This window comes from Hyperolius riggenbachi, chromosome 2, assembly GCF_040937935.1.
Source record: "Hyperolius riggenbachi isolate aHypRig1 chromosome 2, aHypRig1.pri, whole genome shotgun sequence".
Classification (NCBI taxonomy): Eukaryota; Metazoa; Chordata; class Amphibia; order Anura; family Hyperoliidae; genus Hyperolius; species Hyperolius riggenbachi.
Window position 1 is genome coordinate 282,426,778 of NC_090647.1, and position 21,530 is coordinate 282,448,307.

The 21,530-nt window shown below is 41.6% G+C and overlaps 1 protein-coding gene across 22 annotated transcripts in view; it reads right to left on the reverse strand.

The window, feature by feature from the left end:
• MACF1 (microtubule actin crosslinking factor 1) overlaps positions 1-21,530 on the reverse strand; it is a 449,681-nt gene that overhangs the window by 140,869 nt on the left and 287,282 nt on the right. For all 22 annotated transcript variants that reach the window (XM_068268830.1, XM_068268828.1, XM_068268833.1 and 19 more), the window contains 9 exons: positions 18,729-19,046; positions 17,400-17,566; positions 12,901-13,057; positions 11,270-11,387; positions 8,418-8,480; positions 8,083-8,318; positions 6,274-6,403; positions 5,177-5,376; positions 1,249-1,744 (listed from right to left, as the gene is read on the reverse strand). In XM_068268830.1, the coding sequence (XP_068124931.1) occupies positions 1,249-1,744; positions 5,177-5,376; positions 6,274-6,403; positions 8,083-8,318; positions 8,418-8,480; positions 11,270-11,387; positions 12,901-13,057; positions 17,400-17,566; positions 18,729-19,046 (1,885 nt within the window). The remainder of the gene's footprint in view (positions 1-1,248; positions 1,745-5,176; positions 5,377-6,273; positions 6,404-8,082; positions 8,319-8,417; positions 8,481-11,269; positions 11,388-12,900; positions 13,058-17,399; positions 17,567-18,728; positions 19,047-21,530) is intronic.

A 21,530-nucleotide genomic window follows, 5' to 3' on the forward strand; every position in this document is an offset into this window, starting at 1 on the left:
ACATACACACGTGTAAACACACACACACACACACACACCTAAAGCCAAGCTGATTATCCAGGAGATTTTAGCTTAGCGTGTCTAAACTGAGGTGTGGACACTTGCCTATAAAGTGTGTCAAGAAGGCTTCTTCACAGTCTAACAATATTATTTTCCTCCCCTAAAGCTAGGTACACTTTGCCGAAGTGGTCAATAAGGACCACCTCGGATGAGACTCTAGAGTGTGTACTGGGGACCACTCATGCCACTTTAAGATATCACACTACAGTTTGTGACAAAGAAGCCTGACCAACACTCAAGTACATTGCTCTCCTCACTCCACCCAGGAAAAGGCACTGCACATCATCCCTCCTTCCCTTTCCATAGCAAAAGACACCTCATTAGCCTCTAGTCTGTACATTACCATGTATTGCCATCATCCCTCTATACAGCAACAGATGCGCTGCTAGTCTCTGTAAACCACTTGAGCCCAATGTGTTTCCCTAGGGATCTGTTGCCCTAATCATACATGTGTATTCTTCTAAAAAGACTTTATAAGAGAAAGAAAAAAAGTTTCTTTACACGTGAAGAGCCCTGCCCCAAAAGGAGCATGGAAAGGCATGTTATCATATCTGCAAAACATATGATGAGAAAAGTAATATCAAGCTTAATGTGGAATCACAATGAAAACTTCCCCTACTACAAATCTGCCACGTTCATTTAAAGCAAACTCAGTCCTCGTACATATGTATGAGGCTTTACTGATTTCTACTCAATACTAGCTGAATAGGATTTTAGGTATAAATGCAGTGGCTGCTCCTACACATGCCACATAATAGCACACCTCAAATTACTGTGGGATAAAAGTAGTTAGGACAACTATATGGTAATAAGGGGCTGCAATTTTCTATGCTACGCCAGATTGTAGTTCCACTAGTCTAGTAGCAGTTGGCTAAAGGGAGCTGCTTATTGGGAGGCAAGGGGAGGGAAGAATTTGTAGCTCACATTGTATTCTCACTCCATTCACAGTTGAACACAGTTTATTCAGGACATCTTATTTTGAGAATTTATTTTGCTTGCTGGTGGGGCTGAAAAACATATCCTATAAGAAAACTCAGAAGAGTTTACTGAATCAAAACCTACGTATGAGAAATGTATCCTGTAAAATATCGCATTTCAGCGGGAGTCATCATCACTTAGATTTCATGAACATTCCATGTTCACCTACACTAAAACTAATGTATTTATAAACAATTTTATATTATTAACCTGCTAAATCTTCCATTCCTTTAAGTGGAAAGGCCACAGTGTCCAGTCTTTTTTGAAGTTCATCTTTGAGATATGGTTCGGCTACAAGTGCAGACAAGTCATTGCATAGAATCTGTGCATCTGCAATCTCCTGAGCCAGTCCTTCAAGATCTGAGCGAATTCCACTTGTTTCCTGCAGCTGCTGCTTTACGGCATCAGGCTGAGTGCTGACTGCTGGTTGTGCACCCAGCTTCTTGCCTGCCTCCTTTATCTTGTCTGTTAGGCCTTGAAGGACCTCTTGGTACTGGGCACTCTTGACAGCAGCCTGGTCAATGTGTACAGCTCTGGAATTTAGGCGATTGGTCAACTCTGTCCATTTCTGACTGATTTCATGGAACTCCTCCTCCACCTGGTTGGTCGATGGAGATTCATCACCAGGTCCTGTTAGAATACCATAGGCTGCATGCTTTAGATCTTCATACTGCGCTTTCCGTGCTTCAAATTCCTTTAGCATAAACTGAAACAGAAATAACAATGCAGTGTTTGTATAAAGCGACAGATCAGAATACACAAAGTAAAGTTACAACAGTGCAGAACACATGAGTCAGGCGCCCGCATTACCAAGAGGATAACAGCTGTGTGGTTATAGCTTAACAATTCTATCAACAATGCAGATAATAGAGTGCTAATCTTGCGAGGATTTAACAAATGCACTATGTTTATGCTTCCTGTCATTTATCAATCACATACAGTGCTGCTATGCCATAACTAATAGCTATGCGTTTTATGGCATGCCAAAATAAGCAAAGATGTTATTATTCAATAGCAATATAAGACATCTTCCTAAAACTTGTTAAATGGTGAACACAAGTTTTAGCTGCCCCTGATCCATAATGCAATATACTTGTACTAGCCCTCAAGATATTGTCACATATAGCACAGTACTATATGTACAATATAAGCGGTTACAGTCTGCTTGTATAGATGATAAACTAAACACAGTATGTGCTGGTCTCTGCTGCCACTGCTTCTAAAGTTTTTCCTTCTGTCTCTTGATTCCCTGTGTAAAGATCTTATGGCATGTCAACAAACACTAAGTACAGTGGAATACCAGCTATTAATAAGGCACTTCTTACTGTTGATAATGGCAGTGACAATACTGTATTTTTAAATAGAGATAAAGTCCATAATGGATGTATACTGCACTATTGGCCAGACTGCCATTATAAACACAAGCTTAAACACAAACCTGAAGTGAAAATAAGCTGACGAGATAAACAATTTTATCTATAGGCTTAAAGCCTACAAAAATCTTTCCTGGAATCACATAGACATATTTTGTATTCAAAGGTTCAAATTTAAGTGAAAAAAGTGCCCTCAAGTTTGTTTGTTTTTTGTATTTTTTAAGAAAGTACCCTCCTGTACTTGAATCAATCAAAATGTAATCTTAAGGTGGCCATACTCCTATAGATTTGCAGCAGATTAGACTATCAGATTTCTGTCAGATGCCTGTCAAGTCGAATCTGACAGGAATCTATCTGATGTGTGCCACACACTAGAAACAGATTTCCAATAGATTTCAGAATAAAATCTATTGGAAATTCATCCAAATGCATTATTGGACCATTAGATCCAATGCAACTTTATGGGCCAGCAGATCGACCTAGAGTTCCCACACGGTCAGAAAGATCAAATCGAACGAAATCGGCCGCAAATCGATCGATAGATTTGATAGAATCAATTTCCAATTGATCGATTGATTCCAGATCAATGGCTGAAATCAACCAGTGTATGGCCCCTTAATTCTGTTCCCATATAGGAAAATCTTGAACTTGTTATCTATCCCCTGTCCATTAGCCTAATGTTCTCCCAGTGTAGAGTAAGGACTTGCATAACTGATAGATATTGCCCTTCATGATGGTTAGGAAGGCTATAGATGCAGTATGGAGACAAAAATTATAGAAGCGATTTCATAAGACACTGAATTAGTTTATGAGTACATGTATCAAATCTATGAAAGCAGTAGACTCCACATTTCTCTAAGTTACAGGTTTTGTTCTTTTGTAAATGTTACTGCTTTTCACAATAAGGGCTCAAAAGACAGCATGAATTATCAGCATAAAGTTCGACACGGCAGATTGCGTTGTTACAACGGCACAAAGGATCTCTCAGTGCAAGACTTGTCTGCCAAATAGAGTTAAATAAAGAGTCAAATACAAACTGTTGATGAGTAATACTACACAATAAAATGAACTATGCAACAATTAGGCAAGAGTGAATTCTGAAAATGTGCTGCACTTCACTGGATGTATATTCATTACTGGCAACTGTAACTTTTATAGTTGCGTAATGATTAGTATGACAGACACTTAACAAATGTTATGGATAGGGGAGAATTACTCATGGATTCCCATTGTGTTATACAGTGGTTTGCAAAAGTATTCGCCCCCCTTGAAGTTTTCCACATTTTGTCATATTACTGCCACAAACATGACTCAACCTTATTGGAATTCCTTGTGAAAGACCAATACAAAGTAGTGTACAAGTGAGAAGTGGAATGAAAATCATACACGATTCCAAACATTTAAAAAAACAACAACTGCAAAGTGGGGTGTCGACCCACCTTTTGCTGCAATTACAGCTGCCAGTCTTTTAGGGTATGTCTCTACCAGCTTTGCACATCTAGAGACTGAAATCCTTGCCCATTCTTCTCTGCAAAACAGTTCCAGCTCAGTCAGATTAGATGGACAGCATTTGTGAACAGCAGTTTTCAGATCTTGCCACAGATTCGATAGGATTTAGATTTGGACTTTGACTGGGTCATTCTAACACATGGATAGGTTTTGTTTTAAACCATTCCATTGTTGACCTGGCTTTATGTTTAGGGTCGTTGTCCTGCTGGAAGGTGAACCTCCGCCCCAGTCTCAAGTCTTTTGCAGACTCCAAGAGGTCTGCAGCTCGTCGAAAGACACAATGGGCCTCTTAACTGCATTTCTGATCAGCGTTCTCCTTGTTCAGCCTGTGAGTTTAGGTGGAAGGCCTTGTCTTGGTAGGTTTACAGTTGTGCAATTCTCCCTCCATTTCTGAATGTTTGCGTGAACAGTGCTCCGTTGGGATGTTCAAGGCTTTGGAAATCTTTTTGTAGCCTAAGCCTGCTTTAAATTTATCCATAACTTTATCCCTGACCTGTCTGGTGTGTTCTTTGGACTTCATGGTGTTGTTGCTCCCAATATGCTCTTAGACAACCTCTGAGGCCGTCACAGAGCAGCTGTATTTGTACTGACATTAGATTGCACACAGGTGCACTCTATTTAGTCATTAGCACTCATCATGCAATGTCTATGGGCAACTGACTGCAGTCAGACCAAAGGGGGCTGAATAATTACGCATACCCCACTTTGCAGTTATTTATTTGTAAAAAATGTTTGGAATTATGTTGGATTTTCGTTCCACTTCTCATGTGTACACCACTTTGTATTGGTCTTTCACGTGGAATTCCAATAAAATTGATTCATGTTTGTGGCAGTAATATGACAAAATGTGGAAAACTTCAAGGGGCCGAATACTTTTGCAAACCACTGTATATCAGAACTGGAAAACCTCTCTCACTAACTAGATATTCAGCAACTGAGGAGAGGACAACACAAATTCCAAGAAAGAATAAGACCTATCTTTGATCACGTTTAATGAATTAGAAGGGCATTAAATGGCCCTTATCAGTTCAACAGTGGGCTATATGGTGGATACAGAATCTATAATATTCAGTTGAATGTTGTAGACTATCCCAGTCCACTGACATTCCTGATGTACGTGAACCAATCCAATCACTATAAAATATACTCAACTGCATGTTCATGCCTACTTAGTGTTCAATTCTCTAAGTGATAAAGTTTTATACAATATCACACTTTACTATCCACTAAGTAAATCTCTAATCTATTTCCTTTACCTGGACCTGCTGCTTCTGCGCATTCAGCATGTTGGGATCAATGGAAAGGGGTCCCAAGACACTCATCATCAGCTCCTTCTCTGTCAGCCACGGATGTAGCTGAGAGGCAGCAGTCTGGAACACAGCCAGTTGGTTGGCAGACTCTTCAAGTTTTTGCTGTCGCTCCGAGGTTACCTGGTTAGCTCTGTCCCATTGCTGGTCTGTACAAAAACAAGAGTGAAGATAACCCCAATGACACCATAATAACACATAGCTGATCAGCATAGGCTAAGTTTCACTAGGAGGACGGAGTTCTATACCAATATACAGAAATAAGAAGTGCTTTCTGCAGCTGAAACCCGGATAATTAACATAAAAGTGGGTATCCTGAATAATGTATTACATTTCATTTCACTATGTCACTACAGTGCCTCTTTTTTTAAAATCTTTTAATTCTTTATTTTTCATATAAAAACAAAGCCGTTGCAAAAGGATATAAAGAGTAAGTTAGCAAGCCAATAGAAACTGTCTTATAGGGCACCAAATGCATTTGTTGACAAATAGGCCACATGGACCGCAAGAAACTTGGTAGCCTATTAATAAATTCTAAATCCCCACTTTTCTGTTGGGATACAATGTTCCAGTGACAATCTTGAGTCAATGTTCATAGTTTTCACATATTATGAATGCTACAAGTAAGTGGGAACATTGCATTATCAATGTATTAATTGAAATCAAAACAAATTCAAACATAACTATGTACAACATTGGGTCAGATGACATCAATACTCTCCTCTGCAAAGCCTTTCAAAAGAACAAAGAAGCAATAAACTAGTTTCTGATATCAATAAATCCTAAATGTGACCAGGGAAAGGCATCCCGTGTTTTATTCATTTGTGCCTCTTAATGTCAGGCTTATTCTGCCTTTGTTATATTGTGGTGCTTTGCACTCCACAACCAACCACAAGATCACATGGAGTATCCATGCACAGGACCTTCACCCTCTGTTTTTCTTACAGCTTGCCAAATCAGTGTGGTCTGTACAGAAAACTGAGCAGATTACAAACACACACACATAAATAAGTGCTCCTTATTTCTATCATTCTACTTATACTTACTAAGATTTTCCAGCATTTGCCTCCAGTTCTCAGCCTCGGGGGAGTTGGGATACTTCTCCAGCAAATCCTTCAGCTCAGCTTTTAGTTTTGCCACTTTCTCAGAACTTTGGTTTAATTCAGATATGAACTCCTAAAAACAAAAGAGAAGTGTCAGCCAGCAGCCAAGCAAATCATTCAGTCCATACTCTGCCAGTTACTAGTCTAGAGATGATAAAGCACCAGAGCAGAAAAGCAGCTATGCTTGGCCACATAATGGTTTCCTACACTTGTAGCATGAGAGCATTAAAGCCAGAACAATAAACCTTCCAGTGGACATCTCTGCAGCTTACCATGAAGGCCTTTAGCTTTTTCCCTCGTGTTAGTACAACAAAATACCAGTGGTTTGAAACTTTTTCAGTAATTTGTCAGCCATACATCACATTTATGTTACAGCCCAATTCCAGGAATTCATTTATTTAATCCCTCTACTCTGGCTGAACGCTGTAACCCCCTCCTCCCAAAAGCAGCACCCGCTAAGATTCCCTAAGCTAACAATTTCCGTATAAAACATGCGCATATAAAATCAAACACAGGATCCTCCAGCGTCTCACCGGCTCCTTGAGCTCTGCCCGGAATTGTAAGTGCACTACTTTTATTGATGTTATTAAATAAAACGGAATTACGCTATGTATAACCTTGTCTGAGCTTTAGGATTATTGCTCTGGAAGAAGCAACGATGCTGATATAGAAAAACGCTGTTGTGCTGGTCTGTTACGGGTCGGCGCCCGCATCTGGTGAGAGGCTTGTGTATCCGTGAGGTGGAGGTTCACTTGGTGACTGAGTTGGATACTGGGAGCACTGGTGGCAATCTAAATTGCATATTTGTGTAAACCGTATTACGCTATTGCTGTCCATTTGTTCCCCCCTTTATGTGCCTGGATATTTGAGGAACACTGCTGTAACGGATGCGGATGATTGTAGCTGGCAAGGCCAAACACGTGTTTTGCTGATCTGAAAGGATTAGCTACGCAATCTGGTGAGCGTATATTGTTTTCTCTATGGGAAATGTATGAAGAGGCACACCTTACCAGCATTGATTGAAGGACATGGCCCTTTTTTAAATATATAAGGACTTTGTGCTCAAGAACTATGCTTTTTAGTTTATGAATGGAAAAGTATCCTGAGAGCGTTGTACTGTTTATTATCATATATCACACAATTTGAATGTAGCACACACATTTTGCAGAGAGCGATCCAGGGGTACATCGAGTAGCTTCTAGAAACCACAAATTAGGGAGTAATTTTAGAGGAGCGCACAATAATTTTTTAAAACATTTTTAAAAGAATTTAAGTTCCATATGGTAATTGCTAGCTCCCTTAATTAATGGTTTGTGCTCTACACAGTGGTCATCATTTTCCAAGGACAACAGTTGGTGACTGTGGCATTAACAGAATATAAATGCCTACAATGTGTCTAGGGAAAGCTCCACTACCTATGCAATGGTGTTGTGATGCTGCTATACTGCATAAAAACATTAAATATAATGAGCCTGGTTCAATGGCTCCTCTAAGGAGGAGTACAGGTTAGAATAGAGGCTTTCACTTGCTTTGTGGTGTGTATTGTGTTAAACAAAATGGCTCCTCACATGGCTGGTCACATGCGCTCCTCCAGGGCATGGATACATAATAGCAACTGGTGGGAGAACTGAGGGATGGGAAGCAGAAACTGAAGCAGTGAGAGAAGAGTAGAAATTATTGTATGCCATTTATTTGAAACGCATTTTTGAGATATACCAGGGAATCCACCCAGATTGATAAATGGACTCTTACCTTGTTTTGTTCAGCCTGGGCTCTGACAATCTCAGACTTAGTCGGAGACACATTAACTGCAGTTATAACTTGCTCTTTAGACGTCAACCATTTCAGCATCTGATTGGTTTCTTGTTGAACTTTCTGCATCTTTTCCAGCATGGAAGACAGCTGCTCTTCTCGGTTTTTCAGCACCAAGCCTAGATCTTCATACTTCTGGCTAACCTCAGAGACATCACATTGGATGCCAGTCAGATCTAGTAAAGAAGAAAATGGTTATGTTATGAAGGGGTCATTTTTTGGCAAACACAAAACATAACAGTTATCAAGACAATGCGGCACACTGACACGCTCACCTTGGCAGGTATGGTATCCATTAACATTCCCTAAAGTGCTCAGGGAGGCCATCAGCACAGAACCTGGACAGGACAAGAAAGCAAAGCAGGAACAGCACAGACACGTTAGGATTACATACACAGTGGAAGAAAAGATCATTACAAGACATGGCATAAGCTTGGCATGTTTAGTATGGACGCACAACACAGTTGCCTAAGATTCCTTCTGAAGTCAATGTCCAGCCAGAACTTCCTGGATAAAGTGTGAAAGGGTTAGAACCTGTTGCATCTCTTAGACAAGGATAAGCAAGGGGAAATATCCCCAATAAGGACACAAACATCTGTAAAAAATGACAGAGATTCTAACACTTCCACACACCTTCTAAAATCAACCAGTTTTAGATAGGACTCCTCTGTAGCTAAACAAACAGGAAATCATAGCAAGATGCCCAATGATCAATGCCGCAAGGAAAAAAAAATGTATTTTGAAATAAATGGTAATGTCAAGGGGTGACTAGTGTACAGGTATAATGTCTATACTTGTGTATAGCACCACCAAAGATTGACTACTAAATAATATAAAATGCCAGAATGATTGTGACTGCAATGAACAATACAACTTCTCCAAAATGGCACCATGTGTCATGCGTGGCTAGCTTTCAGAAAAAAAGAAAGCACATGCAACATACAAATAATGTCATCCATTTGTTGAAGCTTTCTATGCAGCCCACTAACCTGTAGCAAAATATACTTGTCAGGACCAGTGCATGGAAAACTGGAGCAGTTTCCTAGAGTAGCCAACCAGATTGCAGGTCCTGAATAAAACAAGGATTCTGACTGGCTGAAGAAATGTCCCACTCATGCATCCGTTTTAGATGCACTGGTTGATAAATCAATTGCACGTGTCAGGTAGTTTAATAGAAAATCAATTTAAGCCTGTCACATGTGCTAACTGATCCACATATAATTCAGATATTATGGCTCTGGTACCTTCACCATTTTTTTCCCTTCTTACCTTTCTGAACTTTTTATTATCTAACAAGATTTCAGCACCTCAAAAGGAAATAAGTACTCATATGTTAATTCTGACTCTTATTTGTTTAAGTGCCGAAATATCTGACCTTAAATATCAGCATTATGCAAATCAGGATGTAACTGCATGGGATGATATTACCCACAAGGCTGTGCATCCAAGGCTACATTTTAATTAATCCTAACACCGCCATCACTGAGTGGGAGGGATTTCACCTTTTCAGATAGATTTCCATTGGGTGCAGGAATTTTTCCCCTCCGAGAACTGGGTTTTCTCTGACAAACCTGCCGTCAGCTTCACACTGGTGGTGCGTTTATGTCCACTATACAGCTCCTATATAACAGGAGGTTTCCACCATTTCACAATTATTTTTTTCAGATACATGGAAGATCTATAAAAGTGGATATGAACCTGCAATATCAAGTCTAATTTTATGAGAACATTGAGCTCCATGTTGATTCTGCTGTCCTCCCTCCACCCTCTCTATCAGTGAAAATGGCAGAGCATGTCCATGTGGTTGGTGGAAACAGGATCCAGGATCAGAGCTACTGAAACGCTTTCCTCACTCACCAGGAAATAATAAGTAAAGCTGCCAAAAAGCCTCACATTTACTTAGAATTTGATACAGTACATCTTTCTTAGATATTTGTGATATGATATCAACATAATGCACTGCAAGTGGAAAACCTATTAATTTATATTTGGTTAGTTCATATACTGTATAATGTATAAATGTAATATGAATTATTACTTATACAAAGGCTAACACAGAGGTATGCAACGATCCCAAGAATATGAATGACCGGTTTCAACTGAATTTCTGCATAGGCTAATTAATTTGGATTGGGCTAAAAGGGCAAAATTTGCTGTTCAGACTAGCTTCCCTTTAAAAAACTGCTTCGAATAACTGTGTACAATTATTCCTCTTCCAGTACCATTATACCAGGCAGTTATAGTGGGAAGTCAATAATTCAGCTGTGGCAATCTGTGGGGCCCTTTCCATGAATGAAAGCAGTTTTGTCTCTATAACAAGTCCAAATTCCACCCAAAATACCTCAGAGGCAACAATACTTCTCTTCCATGTTATGTTTACTTCTCTTGGAATGTGAAGTAGTACCTGCCGGTCACAGAGGTCCATCAAGCCCCTCTATATAGTCACAGTAAATCACACCATCCACATAGGACTGTGATAATTCAACACATTTTTATTGCATACATGAGCTGTGATATAGCACACAGAAAGCACAATGTTTCGGGCAAAGGCCCTTTCTCAAGTCCTATGTGGATGGTGCAATTTAATGTTTACCGTACTTCTCTTGCTATGTTATGAAAGAGGTATAAAACCATGGAGATAATTGAATAGGGCTACAAGATCTAAAACATGGAAAATAAGCATCAGATAGGAAAAAAGAATACATAGTATAAACAATAATAATAATAAAGATATGACACACGGAAGCAAGCGCATAAGAGCAATAAGAAAACTTAAGGGGCCCATACACTGGTCGATTTCAGCCTTTGATTGAATCGATAGATTGGAAATCAATTGCCAATCGATTGGCCGATCTATTTGCGTCCGATTTCGATCGACTTCATTAACTGACAGGATGGAAGATCTAGGTCTGGCCCATAGAGTTGTATTGGATCTAATGGTCCAATAATGCATTTAGATCGATTTTCAATAGATTTCATTCTGAAATATATTGGAAATCTGTTCCTAGTGGGTGGCACACATCAGATTTCTGTCAGATTAGACTCGACAGGCATCTGACAAATCTATCTGATGGTCGAATCTGCTGTAAATCTATATGTGTATGGTCACCTTTAGCGAACTACTCACCCTTTTGCAGCTGACTTTCAGCTGCAGTAATCTCCATAATTTTGCTCTCCAGCTCAGATCCCTTTTGTATAATCTCCTCCATTTGTGGACCTTTCATTTTTCTTTCTTTTTCAAGATCCTGTATGGTGAGAGAAGGGCAACTGGTCATTAGATCTGCACAGACAAGCACTGTATGTTGAGGTAAAGACAACCACGTTCACAAGCTTCTGTTCCTAAAGCAGGGGTCTAGTCCTAAGAAAAGAGGTGAGTGGACTCACCCCAAGGTGCGCCCAAAATGGGAGTGGCCAATCATAATGTGGGCGTAGTCATGGGTGGGGCCAAATATACGTGACCTTAGCAGTGATGTAAAAGGTCTGCTGGGGAAGTTTCAGCTCTGCCGTAGTGTATCCCACAAAAAATAAATATAATCTGACAGCATTTCACCAAAAAGACACATAATCTGGTAGAAATTGCTCCAGAATACAGATAATATGGCAGTGGTTCCCCCAAAATAGACAATGTGGCAGCAGCAGTTCCCCCAACATACACATAATCTGGAAGCAGTTCCCCAAAATACGCGAAACCTGGCAGCGGATCACCCAAAATACACGCAACACCCAAAATACATGTAATCTGGCAGCAGTGGTCCCCCAAACATACACAATCTGGCAGCAGTTCCCCAAAATACGCGTAATCTGGCAGCAGTCGTTCCCCTAACATACACATAATCTGGCAGCGGTTCCCCAAAACACACTTAATCTGTTAACAGCGGTTCCCCAAAAATGCAGATAATCTGACAGCAGTTCCCCCAAAATAGGTACCCCCAGCATAGGTAGGTCTATAGGTGTCCCCAGTATACGAAGCCAGGGGTATATGTCCCTAGTATATGTGGGCAGGGGTATACGTCCCCAGTATATGTAGTCAGGGGTATATATTTCCAGTATATGCAGTCAGGGGTATATGCCCCCAGTATATATAGCCAGGGGTATATGTCCCCAGTATATGTAGGCAGAGGTACATGTCCCCAGTATATGTAGGCAGGGGTATATGTCCCCAGTATATATAGCCAGGGGTATATGTGCCCAGTATATGTAGTCAGGGGTATATGTCCCCAGTAAATGTAGGCAGGGGTATATGTCCCCAGTATATGTAGGCAGGGGTATATGTCCCCAGTATATATAGCCAGGGGTATATGTCCCCAGTATATATAGCCAGGGGTATATGTCCCCAGTATATGTAGGCAGGGGTATATGTGCCCAGTATATAGAGTCAGGGGTATATGTCTCCAGTATATATAGGCAGGGGTATATGTCCCCAGTATATGTAGGCAGGGGTATATGTCCCCAGTGTATATATAGTTCTGGAGGGGTGAGCGGGTGAGGGGGAGCCCCAAGGTGAGGGAAGGAGACGTCCCCCCTTCTCTGCTGTCCACACAGCTCTCCTTCTCTGCGCTGCTCACCTCCACACATGCCAGGGTGGACAACGTCAACTTTAAAAACAAAAAGATTTTGCATAAATGTAGAAAATGACCTTAAACCCTGGTTTAGACCATCAGGTGGCTGCTTAGGAGCTTTAGGAAAAAAAATTGTTTTCGTAAAATTTTTAAAAAGTTCTGATCTGAAACATTACTACATTGATTTAATTTGTGTTACCTGAACTTGTTGAAGCCTAATCTGGATCTCCATTGATCCAAGGGAGTCTTCTACTGGTGGAACGCTCTCTTCCTTGTCTTTCAGCCACATTCTCATAGTTCCAACTAGTCTCTGGAAATCCTCCAGCTCCTCCTGACAGGACAGAGCTTCCCGCTCTCTATATTGGAAAAGCATTTAAAACGTGTCATGCATGATCTATAATATGGTTTCCACAAGGTTTTAAAAAGAAAAGAAAAGTGAACAAGTCACATCAATAATGGTCCCTCATCAAGCTTCTCATGTCCCTAACTATACTTGGCAAATGGTGCACAGCTCACTTTCCCTCTGGATTCAGATGGTAGCAATTGTAAGTCAATCATGACACATGGCCACATGATACACAAATTACAAATCATTTTAGAATCTTTGGGCCATATCCTATTGCTGAACTCGCCAGCGCTAAGCACTGGCAAGTTTTTAATTTAGGCAATGGGGGCAGCACCTAATCCTATTTAACTTAAGACCCCCTCCCCCCCTCCCCCCGGCAGAAAAGAACTCGCTTAGGTGATATAATCACCCAGCAAGGGTTTTGCACGCTATCCTATTGCCCAAAGAGCAGGGCTTAACAGTGTTGCGCCGCTGCATCTGGGGGTCTCCTTTAACCACTTGCCGACCGCACACTCATACCGTGCGGCAGCAAAGTGGTAGCTGGAGGACCAGCGACGCACATCTGCGTCGCCAGGTGCCTCCCTAATTAATCAGGAAAGGCCGCTCGCGCGAGCGACAGTTTCCCGTTAGATCACGGAGCGGGTCTCCGTGAATAGCCTGCGAGCCGCTGATCGCGGCTCGCAGACTAAATGTAAACGCAGGAGACATTTGTCTCCTTTGTTTACATTGAACGGTGCTGCTGCGCCGTAAGGCAGATCGGCGGTCCCCGGCCAATCAGCGGCCAGGGATCGCCGCCATGTGACAGAGGACATCCTGTCACATGCTGCACAGGACGGATAGCATCCTGTGCAGCCCCGATCACCAGGGGTAAGAGGGAGGAGAGGGAGGGGGGGGAATTTCGCCGCGGAGGGGGGCTTTGAGGTGCCCCCCCCCCCCCCCCGCAACATGCCAGCCGGCAGGAGCGATCAGACCCTTCCTGCACATCATCCCCATAGGGGGGAAAAAAGGGGGGCGATCTGATTGCTCTGCATGCAACCTGATCTGTGCTGGGGGCTGCAGAGCCCACCCAGCACAGATCATAAAAAAACACGCGGGTCCTTAAGGGGGGGGGTAAAGGCTGGGTCCTCAAGTGGTTAATAATGAGACCCCCAGAGCTCCCTGACGGGTCGCCGCACATCTTTAAAGCCCCCCCACGTAGCTGCGCTGTCACCCGTCATTATACATACTGCTGCCTCTCGTCGTAAGTTCTGTTGCATAGTTACATAGTTATTTTGGTTGAAAAAAGACATACGTCCATCGAGTTCAACCAGTATAAAGTACAACACCAGCCTGCTCCCTCACATATCCCTGTTGATCCAGAGGAAGGCGAAAAAACCCTTACAAGGCATGGTCCAATTAGCCCCTAAAGGGAAAAATTTCTTCCCGACTCCAGATGGCAATCAGATAAAATCCCTGGATCAACATCATTAGGCATTACCTAGTAATTGTAGCCATGGATGTCTTTCAACGCAAGGAAAGCATCTAAGCCCCCTTTAAATGCAGGTATAGAGTTTGCCATAACGACTTCCTGTGGCAATGCATTCCACATCTTAATCACTCTTACTGTAAAGAACCCTTTCCTAAATAAATGGCTAAAACGTTTTTCCTCCATGCGCCGATCATGTCCTCTAGTCCTTAGCGAAGGCCTAGGGACAAAAAGCTCATCCGCCAAGCTATTATTTTGCCCTCTGATGTATTTATACATGTTAATTAGATCCCCTCTAAGGCGTCTTTTCTCTAGACTAAATAAACCCAGTTTATCTAACCTTTCTTGATAAGTGAGACCTTCCATCCCACGTATCAATTTTGTTGCTCGTCTCTGCACCTGCTCTAAAACTGCAATATCTTTTTTGTAATGTGGTGCCCATAACTGAATTCCATATTCCAGATGTGGCCTTACTAGAGAGTTAAACAGGGGCAATATTATGCTAGCATCTCAAGTTTTTATTTCCCTTTTAATGCATCCCAAAATTTTGTTAGCTTTAGCTACAGCGCCTTGGCATTGAGTACGATTATTTAACTTGTTGTCAATGAGTACTCCTAAGTCCTTCTCCAAGTTTGATGTCCCCAACTGTATCCCATTTCTTTTGTATGGTGCTAGACCATTGGTACGACCAAAATGCATGACTTTACATTTGTCAACATTGAATTTCATCTGCCATGTATGTGCCCATATAGCCATCCTATCCAGATCCTGTTGCAATATGACACTATCTTCCTGAGAGTTGATGATTCTGCACAATTTTGTGTCATCTGCAAAAATAGCAACATTGCTCACTACTGCATCTACTAGGTCATTAATAAATACATTGAAGAGCACTGGACCCAGAACAGACCCTTGTGGGACCCCACTGCTAACAGTCTCCCATTTTGAGTACGATCCATTGACCACAACTCTTTGTTTTCTGTCCATTAGCCAGTTCCCTATCCATGAACACAGACTCTTCCCCAGTCCTTGCATCCTCAACTTTTGCACCAGACTTTTGTGGGGAACAGTGTCGAAGGCCTATGCAAAGTCCAAGTATATCACATCTACAGCATTCCCAATATCCATATTAGCATTCACTACCTCAAAAGCTGAGCATGTTAGTCAAACAGGACCTGTCTTTAGTAAACCCATGTTAATGCTGAGAAATAAGATTATTTTCTACTATGAAGTCATGTATAGTATCTCTTAGTAACCCCTCAAATAGTTTGCATACAACTGATGTTAAGCTTACAGGTCTATAATTTCCTGGATCAGATTTTTTGCCCTTCTTAAATAATGGGAAAACGTGGGCTGTACGCCAATCCACTGGGACTCTGCCAGTTGCAAGAGAGTCACAAAAGATAAGATAAAGGGGTTTATCTACAGTTACATCTATCTAGTTACAGTATCTGTCACTGTAATTACTGTGTGCTTCTGAGCCTGGGCATAGCATCTTTGAATCTGCAGCCGGGGCTCCACATTGAACCATTGTCTGAGTTAATGAAATGGTTTAAAGCAAGAGGCGATCTGTAATTAGCAGCGGTATGTATAATGACGGGTGACAGCGCAGCTACATGGGGGCTTTAGAGTTACGCGGCCACCATACAGAGTTCTGGGGGTCTCCTTATTAAAGGAGACCCCCAGATGTAGCGGTGGAAGATGGCGGTGGATGTTTGGCGAGTGCACGCACATGTGTGGGGAGTGAGGCCGTGGTGCTGAAGAACTTATGCCTCTTCTCTGGATCCTATCAGGATACCAAAATAATGTCTACACTGTAGCTACACCGTATGAGTATAATTTTGGTCTGGAAATGTTTTCACAAATGTTGCCATTTGAGAAAAGCTAATTCAACATTTAAAATTGTATTCAAATTATTATTAATTATAATAAAATTATTATTTTACCCCAACCCTTGTGTCTCAGTTAGGAGCCATCCGTATATAAAATTAAATATGTATCAATTATCAGATTTCAGAGAAATTCTGCAAATATACTGAAAGCCTGTAACTAAAAACCAACAAGGTCTAATATTTTCTAAGATGTTATCTGGCCATGGTGATGACAAGAATCCAAATATTACATTCTGCAGCAAAATGTTGCAAACACATATTGCTGTGTTTAATATGCGAGTCGATATAAAGATGGCAATTTCAGGAAACCGATACAAGATTAATGAACTGTTAAAATGTCACACTGAAACAATGGTCCAGTACTTAAAGGTTGCTGCACTAGCTGTAGTGGATATTGGATGCATGGTTACAGGCAAGCAGAGCTACACAATTTCCGAAGTCTAAAAGTTCAGTTTCAAAGGTAATGTATATAAAATACCCCAGTAATCACAACTTTGCGAATTTGCCTTGCTTGGTTCTGGATTTTGCTGGACTTTAATCTACCAGTACAATTTGCGGTTGTGAGAGAAAAATTGAGGACCTAATGGAAATCTATGCAAACATGGGAAGAACATACAAACAGCATATGTAGATAATGTCCAGGTTGGAATCTGCCACAGCTACTGTGGTTACCTAGCTATATTACATCCTCAGTCAGGGCCTGAGCCCACTAACCCAGGTGTCTGATTCTGTCTGCTTTTCAGTTACACACATCAATGTTACAGATGCTGATAAGTGGACAGAAGCGGATGTAGATGCATCAGTGGGCTCAGGTCCTCACTCGGAACAAGAACAAAGGTATGTGCTGTCAAAATGTGTAATCTGAAAACATGTCCCCATCAAGTCATTAGGAAAACATTACAAATGACTTGCATTAGTCAGAAAACTAGCATTGTTCTTACAACAAGGATCACTTCCATATCGGATTTTGAACAGAGGTACTTAAATGATATTACCTCTCACTTGCTGCCTTCTGAAGGTCCTGAAATTCCTTCTTCAGCACTTGTACCTTTTGCAAGTGCTCAGAGGAGTCCAGCAACATAGGACATGTGCTCAGCTCCTTTGTTAGCTGCTCCAGAGTAACCAGCTCCTCCGCCTGTTGTTTTATCTCTGCATTTAATTCCTATGAAATAAACTTTTGTTATCTGCTGTGCAGTAGCTTCAGTTCAATATATACATACTTTTTACCTCACTGGACATTAAGAAAGAACCTTGGTTTATTACTATAAAATGGAGCAAGAAGTACATAAGTAACAAAGTTTCATAGGAAAGAGGTCGTCTCATTTAAAATACCCCTGATCTGGTCCCCTCTGCCCAATCCTTTTAATATTGTTTTATTACTGGTGCTGTGTCAAGTATACAGCACCATCCTCCCCCCCCCCCCCACCCAGCGCCCCTTGGAGCCCCCATTCTGCTCAGTCGTAATCACTGAGCAGAACGTCAAATATGGGTGGGGAGGAAGTGGCAGCTCTTCCTCCCCTCTGCACACCCATAATTCTGCTGCACTCGCAGCTATAGTTCCCCTTATGATTCACTACACACAGTGCATCGGGGGCTGTGCTGTGTGCGGGCTTGTGATAATTGATATCCTTCCGACCTCAATTACCACAACCCCGCAAACAGCGCAATCCCCTGCGCGCTGTGTGCAGTAAATGCTATGGGGAACTATAGCGGCGAGTGGAAGAGGGAGGAGTAAAGACAGGCAGAGGGGAGGAAGAGCTGCCACTTCCTCTCCGCTCATATTTGACAGCAGAACGGGGCCACAGGGGGCACTGGATGGTGCTGTGTTCTAGTCACAGCACCAGTAATAAAAAAAATATTAAAAGTATCGGGGCAGAGGGGATCAGGTCAGGGGTACTTTAAAGTACAACTGAAGTGAGAAGAATATAGAGGCCACCATATTTATTGTATTTTAAGCAATACCAGTTGCCGGGCCACCCTACTGGTCTATTTGGCTGCAGTAGTGTCTGAATCACACCAGAAACAAGCATGCAGCTAATCTTGTTAGAGTTGACAAAATGTCAGAAACACCTGATCTCCTGCATGCTTGTTCAGAGTCTATGGCTAAAGTATTAGAGGCAGATGATCAGCAGGATAGCCAGGCAACTGGTATTGCTTAAAAAGAAATACATATGACAGCCTCCATATTCTTCTGGCTTCAGTTGTCCTTTAAGGATAATAAGTGGGATCATGCACATACATTTATGTAGCTGTGCTACACATGCATCCAGAGCTGCTGGCATACAGCACATGTACAACCTGCTTTTCCCCCCAGTGAAACATACCTGCATTTGCTCTGAGAACTGAGCAATGTCCCTGTCAGGCTGGTTCCCAGAAGCCAGTAACTGTGATCTTGTTGTTTTGAAGTCCTTCAGTGCTTCTGAGACCTGTTCATATCTTTCCACTTTTGGAAGAATCTCTTTAAGTTCAGTCTCTTGTTGAATCTGTTGCTCACAGACTTTGTTAAAACGTGCAGTGATGTCAGACAGCTTGTTCTGAAGAGCAGCTGCAGCAGCTTTGTCTGCAGTTTCCATAAACTTAGCAACCATTTCCCCGGTGGCATCCAGGCTTCCCCTTCTGCTTCCAATGTCCTGTTTTAGTTTCTGGAAGAAGAAAATGCATCAATCCACAGGCAGCCCAAATGCTTGGCATAGTATAGATAGACAAGTATGCTTAAAGCAATAGAAAGCAGTCACAGACCATACAAGCTTTAAGCCCTTCCAATTTTTCATCATTTTAATAAGCTGAATAGGAGAAAGTCATTACAATTTACACATTTGGTGTTCCAGAGAAATTCCCTTTGTTAAAGTCAGCCATGTGATCCAGAGGACCCTCAAGCAAGCCTGGATCTGGAAGGAGAGTGGGAGTTCCCCAGCTAGAGAGCAGCTATCACTCTCTAACTCCTTCACATGCTGCTATGTGGCTACCAAAAAAAGCTAGTTGTAGCTGCAGTGCTAACCACAAACTGTTCATCTTTCAGTAAAGAAATGTAATAGAGGATATCAGGCATTGAGATGCACAGACTCGGCAGCACAATCTCCCCTCTATGCTTAGAGGCTGTTCTTCTACAGGTAGCCTAGTCCAAAGCTTCCCAACTCTGTGCCAGTACCACCAACAGTACGTTTTGCAGAAAACCACAAGCATTCACATGTGAGGTAATTAGTGTCTCAGCAGAGCTGATTAACTACTTGTGTGGATTTCCAGAAAAATGCACTGTTGGTGGTACTTAAGGACAGGGTTGGGAGGCCCTGGCCGCCTCCATATCTAGCAGACTTGCCCAGTTGTGGCAAGATTTTGATCAAGAATGCGCACCCTCATCTCTGATGTCCTCCAAATGTAAATAGCCAAAGACCCAAAGATATTGTTATTGGGACATAGACCTAGACAAGTGAAATATGCTCCCCATAAGCTGATTCAATGTATTGCTGTAGTAGCTAAGCAACAAATTGCATCCCACTGGCTTAAACCTGACCTATCATAGCCCAGGCTACTCACAGAAGTGAATTCATTTTTCTATGTCTCATTTACTAAGGTCTGTATACCCTGGCTTGGAAAGATGGGAGGTCCTAGTGTGCAGTTTGTGTGATAGCCATTATCTCAGATGTGCACAGGAAGTACATCAGTCTTCTGCAGATTATTCCCAGTACATACTTTACCCTTGCAGAACATTACCTTTACTTGATCATTTATTTAATCCTGGAATGTTTATGGTTAATGCTTTTGTTTTCTATTCATCCTTATGTCATGTCATTTGCTATGGTCAATTTATGTATCTTGTGTTATTATACTCTAACGTTCAGGGCCATGTTGCAGCCCTCAGGCCTGTTTTTCCCTGACTAAAAACAATAAAAACCTTTGCAAGTAGATGTAATTTATGTAAAGCTAAATGCATTCCCCAGTGTGTGTCCTATTGGCTTACCATTTAGGGAAATACTGCCAATCTTACAAAGAAAATGTATTTTTTTTTAAAAAAGTCATTACAGTGGTGACCTCATCAGTGTGCAGTTACTCTTTACAGTCCAGTGAGAAGTCTCTATTTTCTAGGAACGTAGTGGAGAACACAAAAGGTCAGGTTGCTGATGCCCCCCTGTAGAGCCATCTGAACTGGACTGGCTAGAAAGAATTTTAAATCTTTGGGAAGGTAAACTACTTGACATGTATTGTTCATTTACGATTTTGATTGTAGTTCAGCTTAAGATTGCCATGCTAGGTCAAAAATAGCAGCTTCATAGATTCTATAACTTATTGTTTAACATTTTAATAAAGAAAGATTTTGTTAGTCTCTGGCTGCAGCAAACCCACATCCACATTAGATACATTCACATGTACAGGATCTTCTAAAAAAAATTAGCATATTGTGATAAAGTTCAATATTTTCCTGTAATGTACTGATAAACAGACTTTCATATATTTTAGATTCATTACACACAACTGCAGTAGTTCAAGCCTTTTATTGTTTTTCTTATTGATGATTTTGGCATACAGCTCATGAAAACCCACATTTCCTATCTCAAAAAATTAGCATATTTCATCCGACCGATAAAAGAAAAGCAAAAAGTCAACCTTCAAATAATTATGTTCAGTCATGCACTCAATACTTGGTCGGGAATCCTTTTGCAGAAATGACTGCTTCAATGCGGCGTGGCATGGAGGCAATCAGCCTGTGGCACTGCTCAGGTGTTATGGAGGCCCAGGATGCTTCGATAGCGGCCTTAAGCTCATCCAGAGTGTTGGGTCTTGCGTCTCTCAACTTTCTCTTCGCAATATCCCACAGATTCTCTATGGGGTTCAGGTCAGGAGAGTTGGCAGGCCAATTGAGCACAGTAATACCATGGTCCGTAAACCATTTACCAGTGGTTTTGGCACTGCGAGCAGGTGCCAGGTCGTGCTGAAAAATGAAATCTTCATCTCCATAAAGCTTTTCAGCACATGGAAGCATGAAGTGCTCCAAAATCTCCTGATAGCTAGCTGCATTGACCCTGCCCTTGATAAAACACAGTGGACAAACACCAGCAGCTGACATGGCACCCCAGACCATCACTGACTGTGGGTACTTGACACTGGACTTCAGGCATTTTGGCATTTCC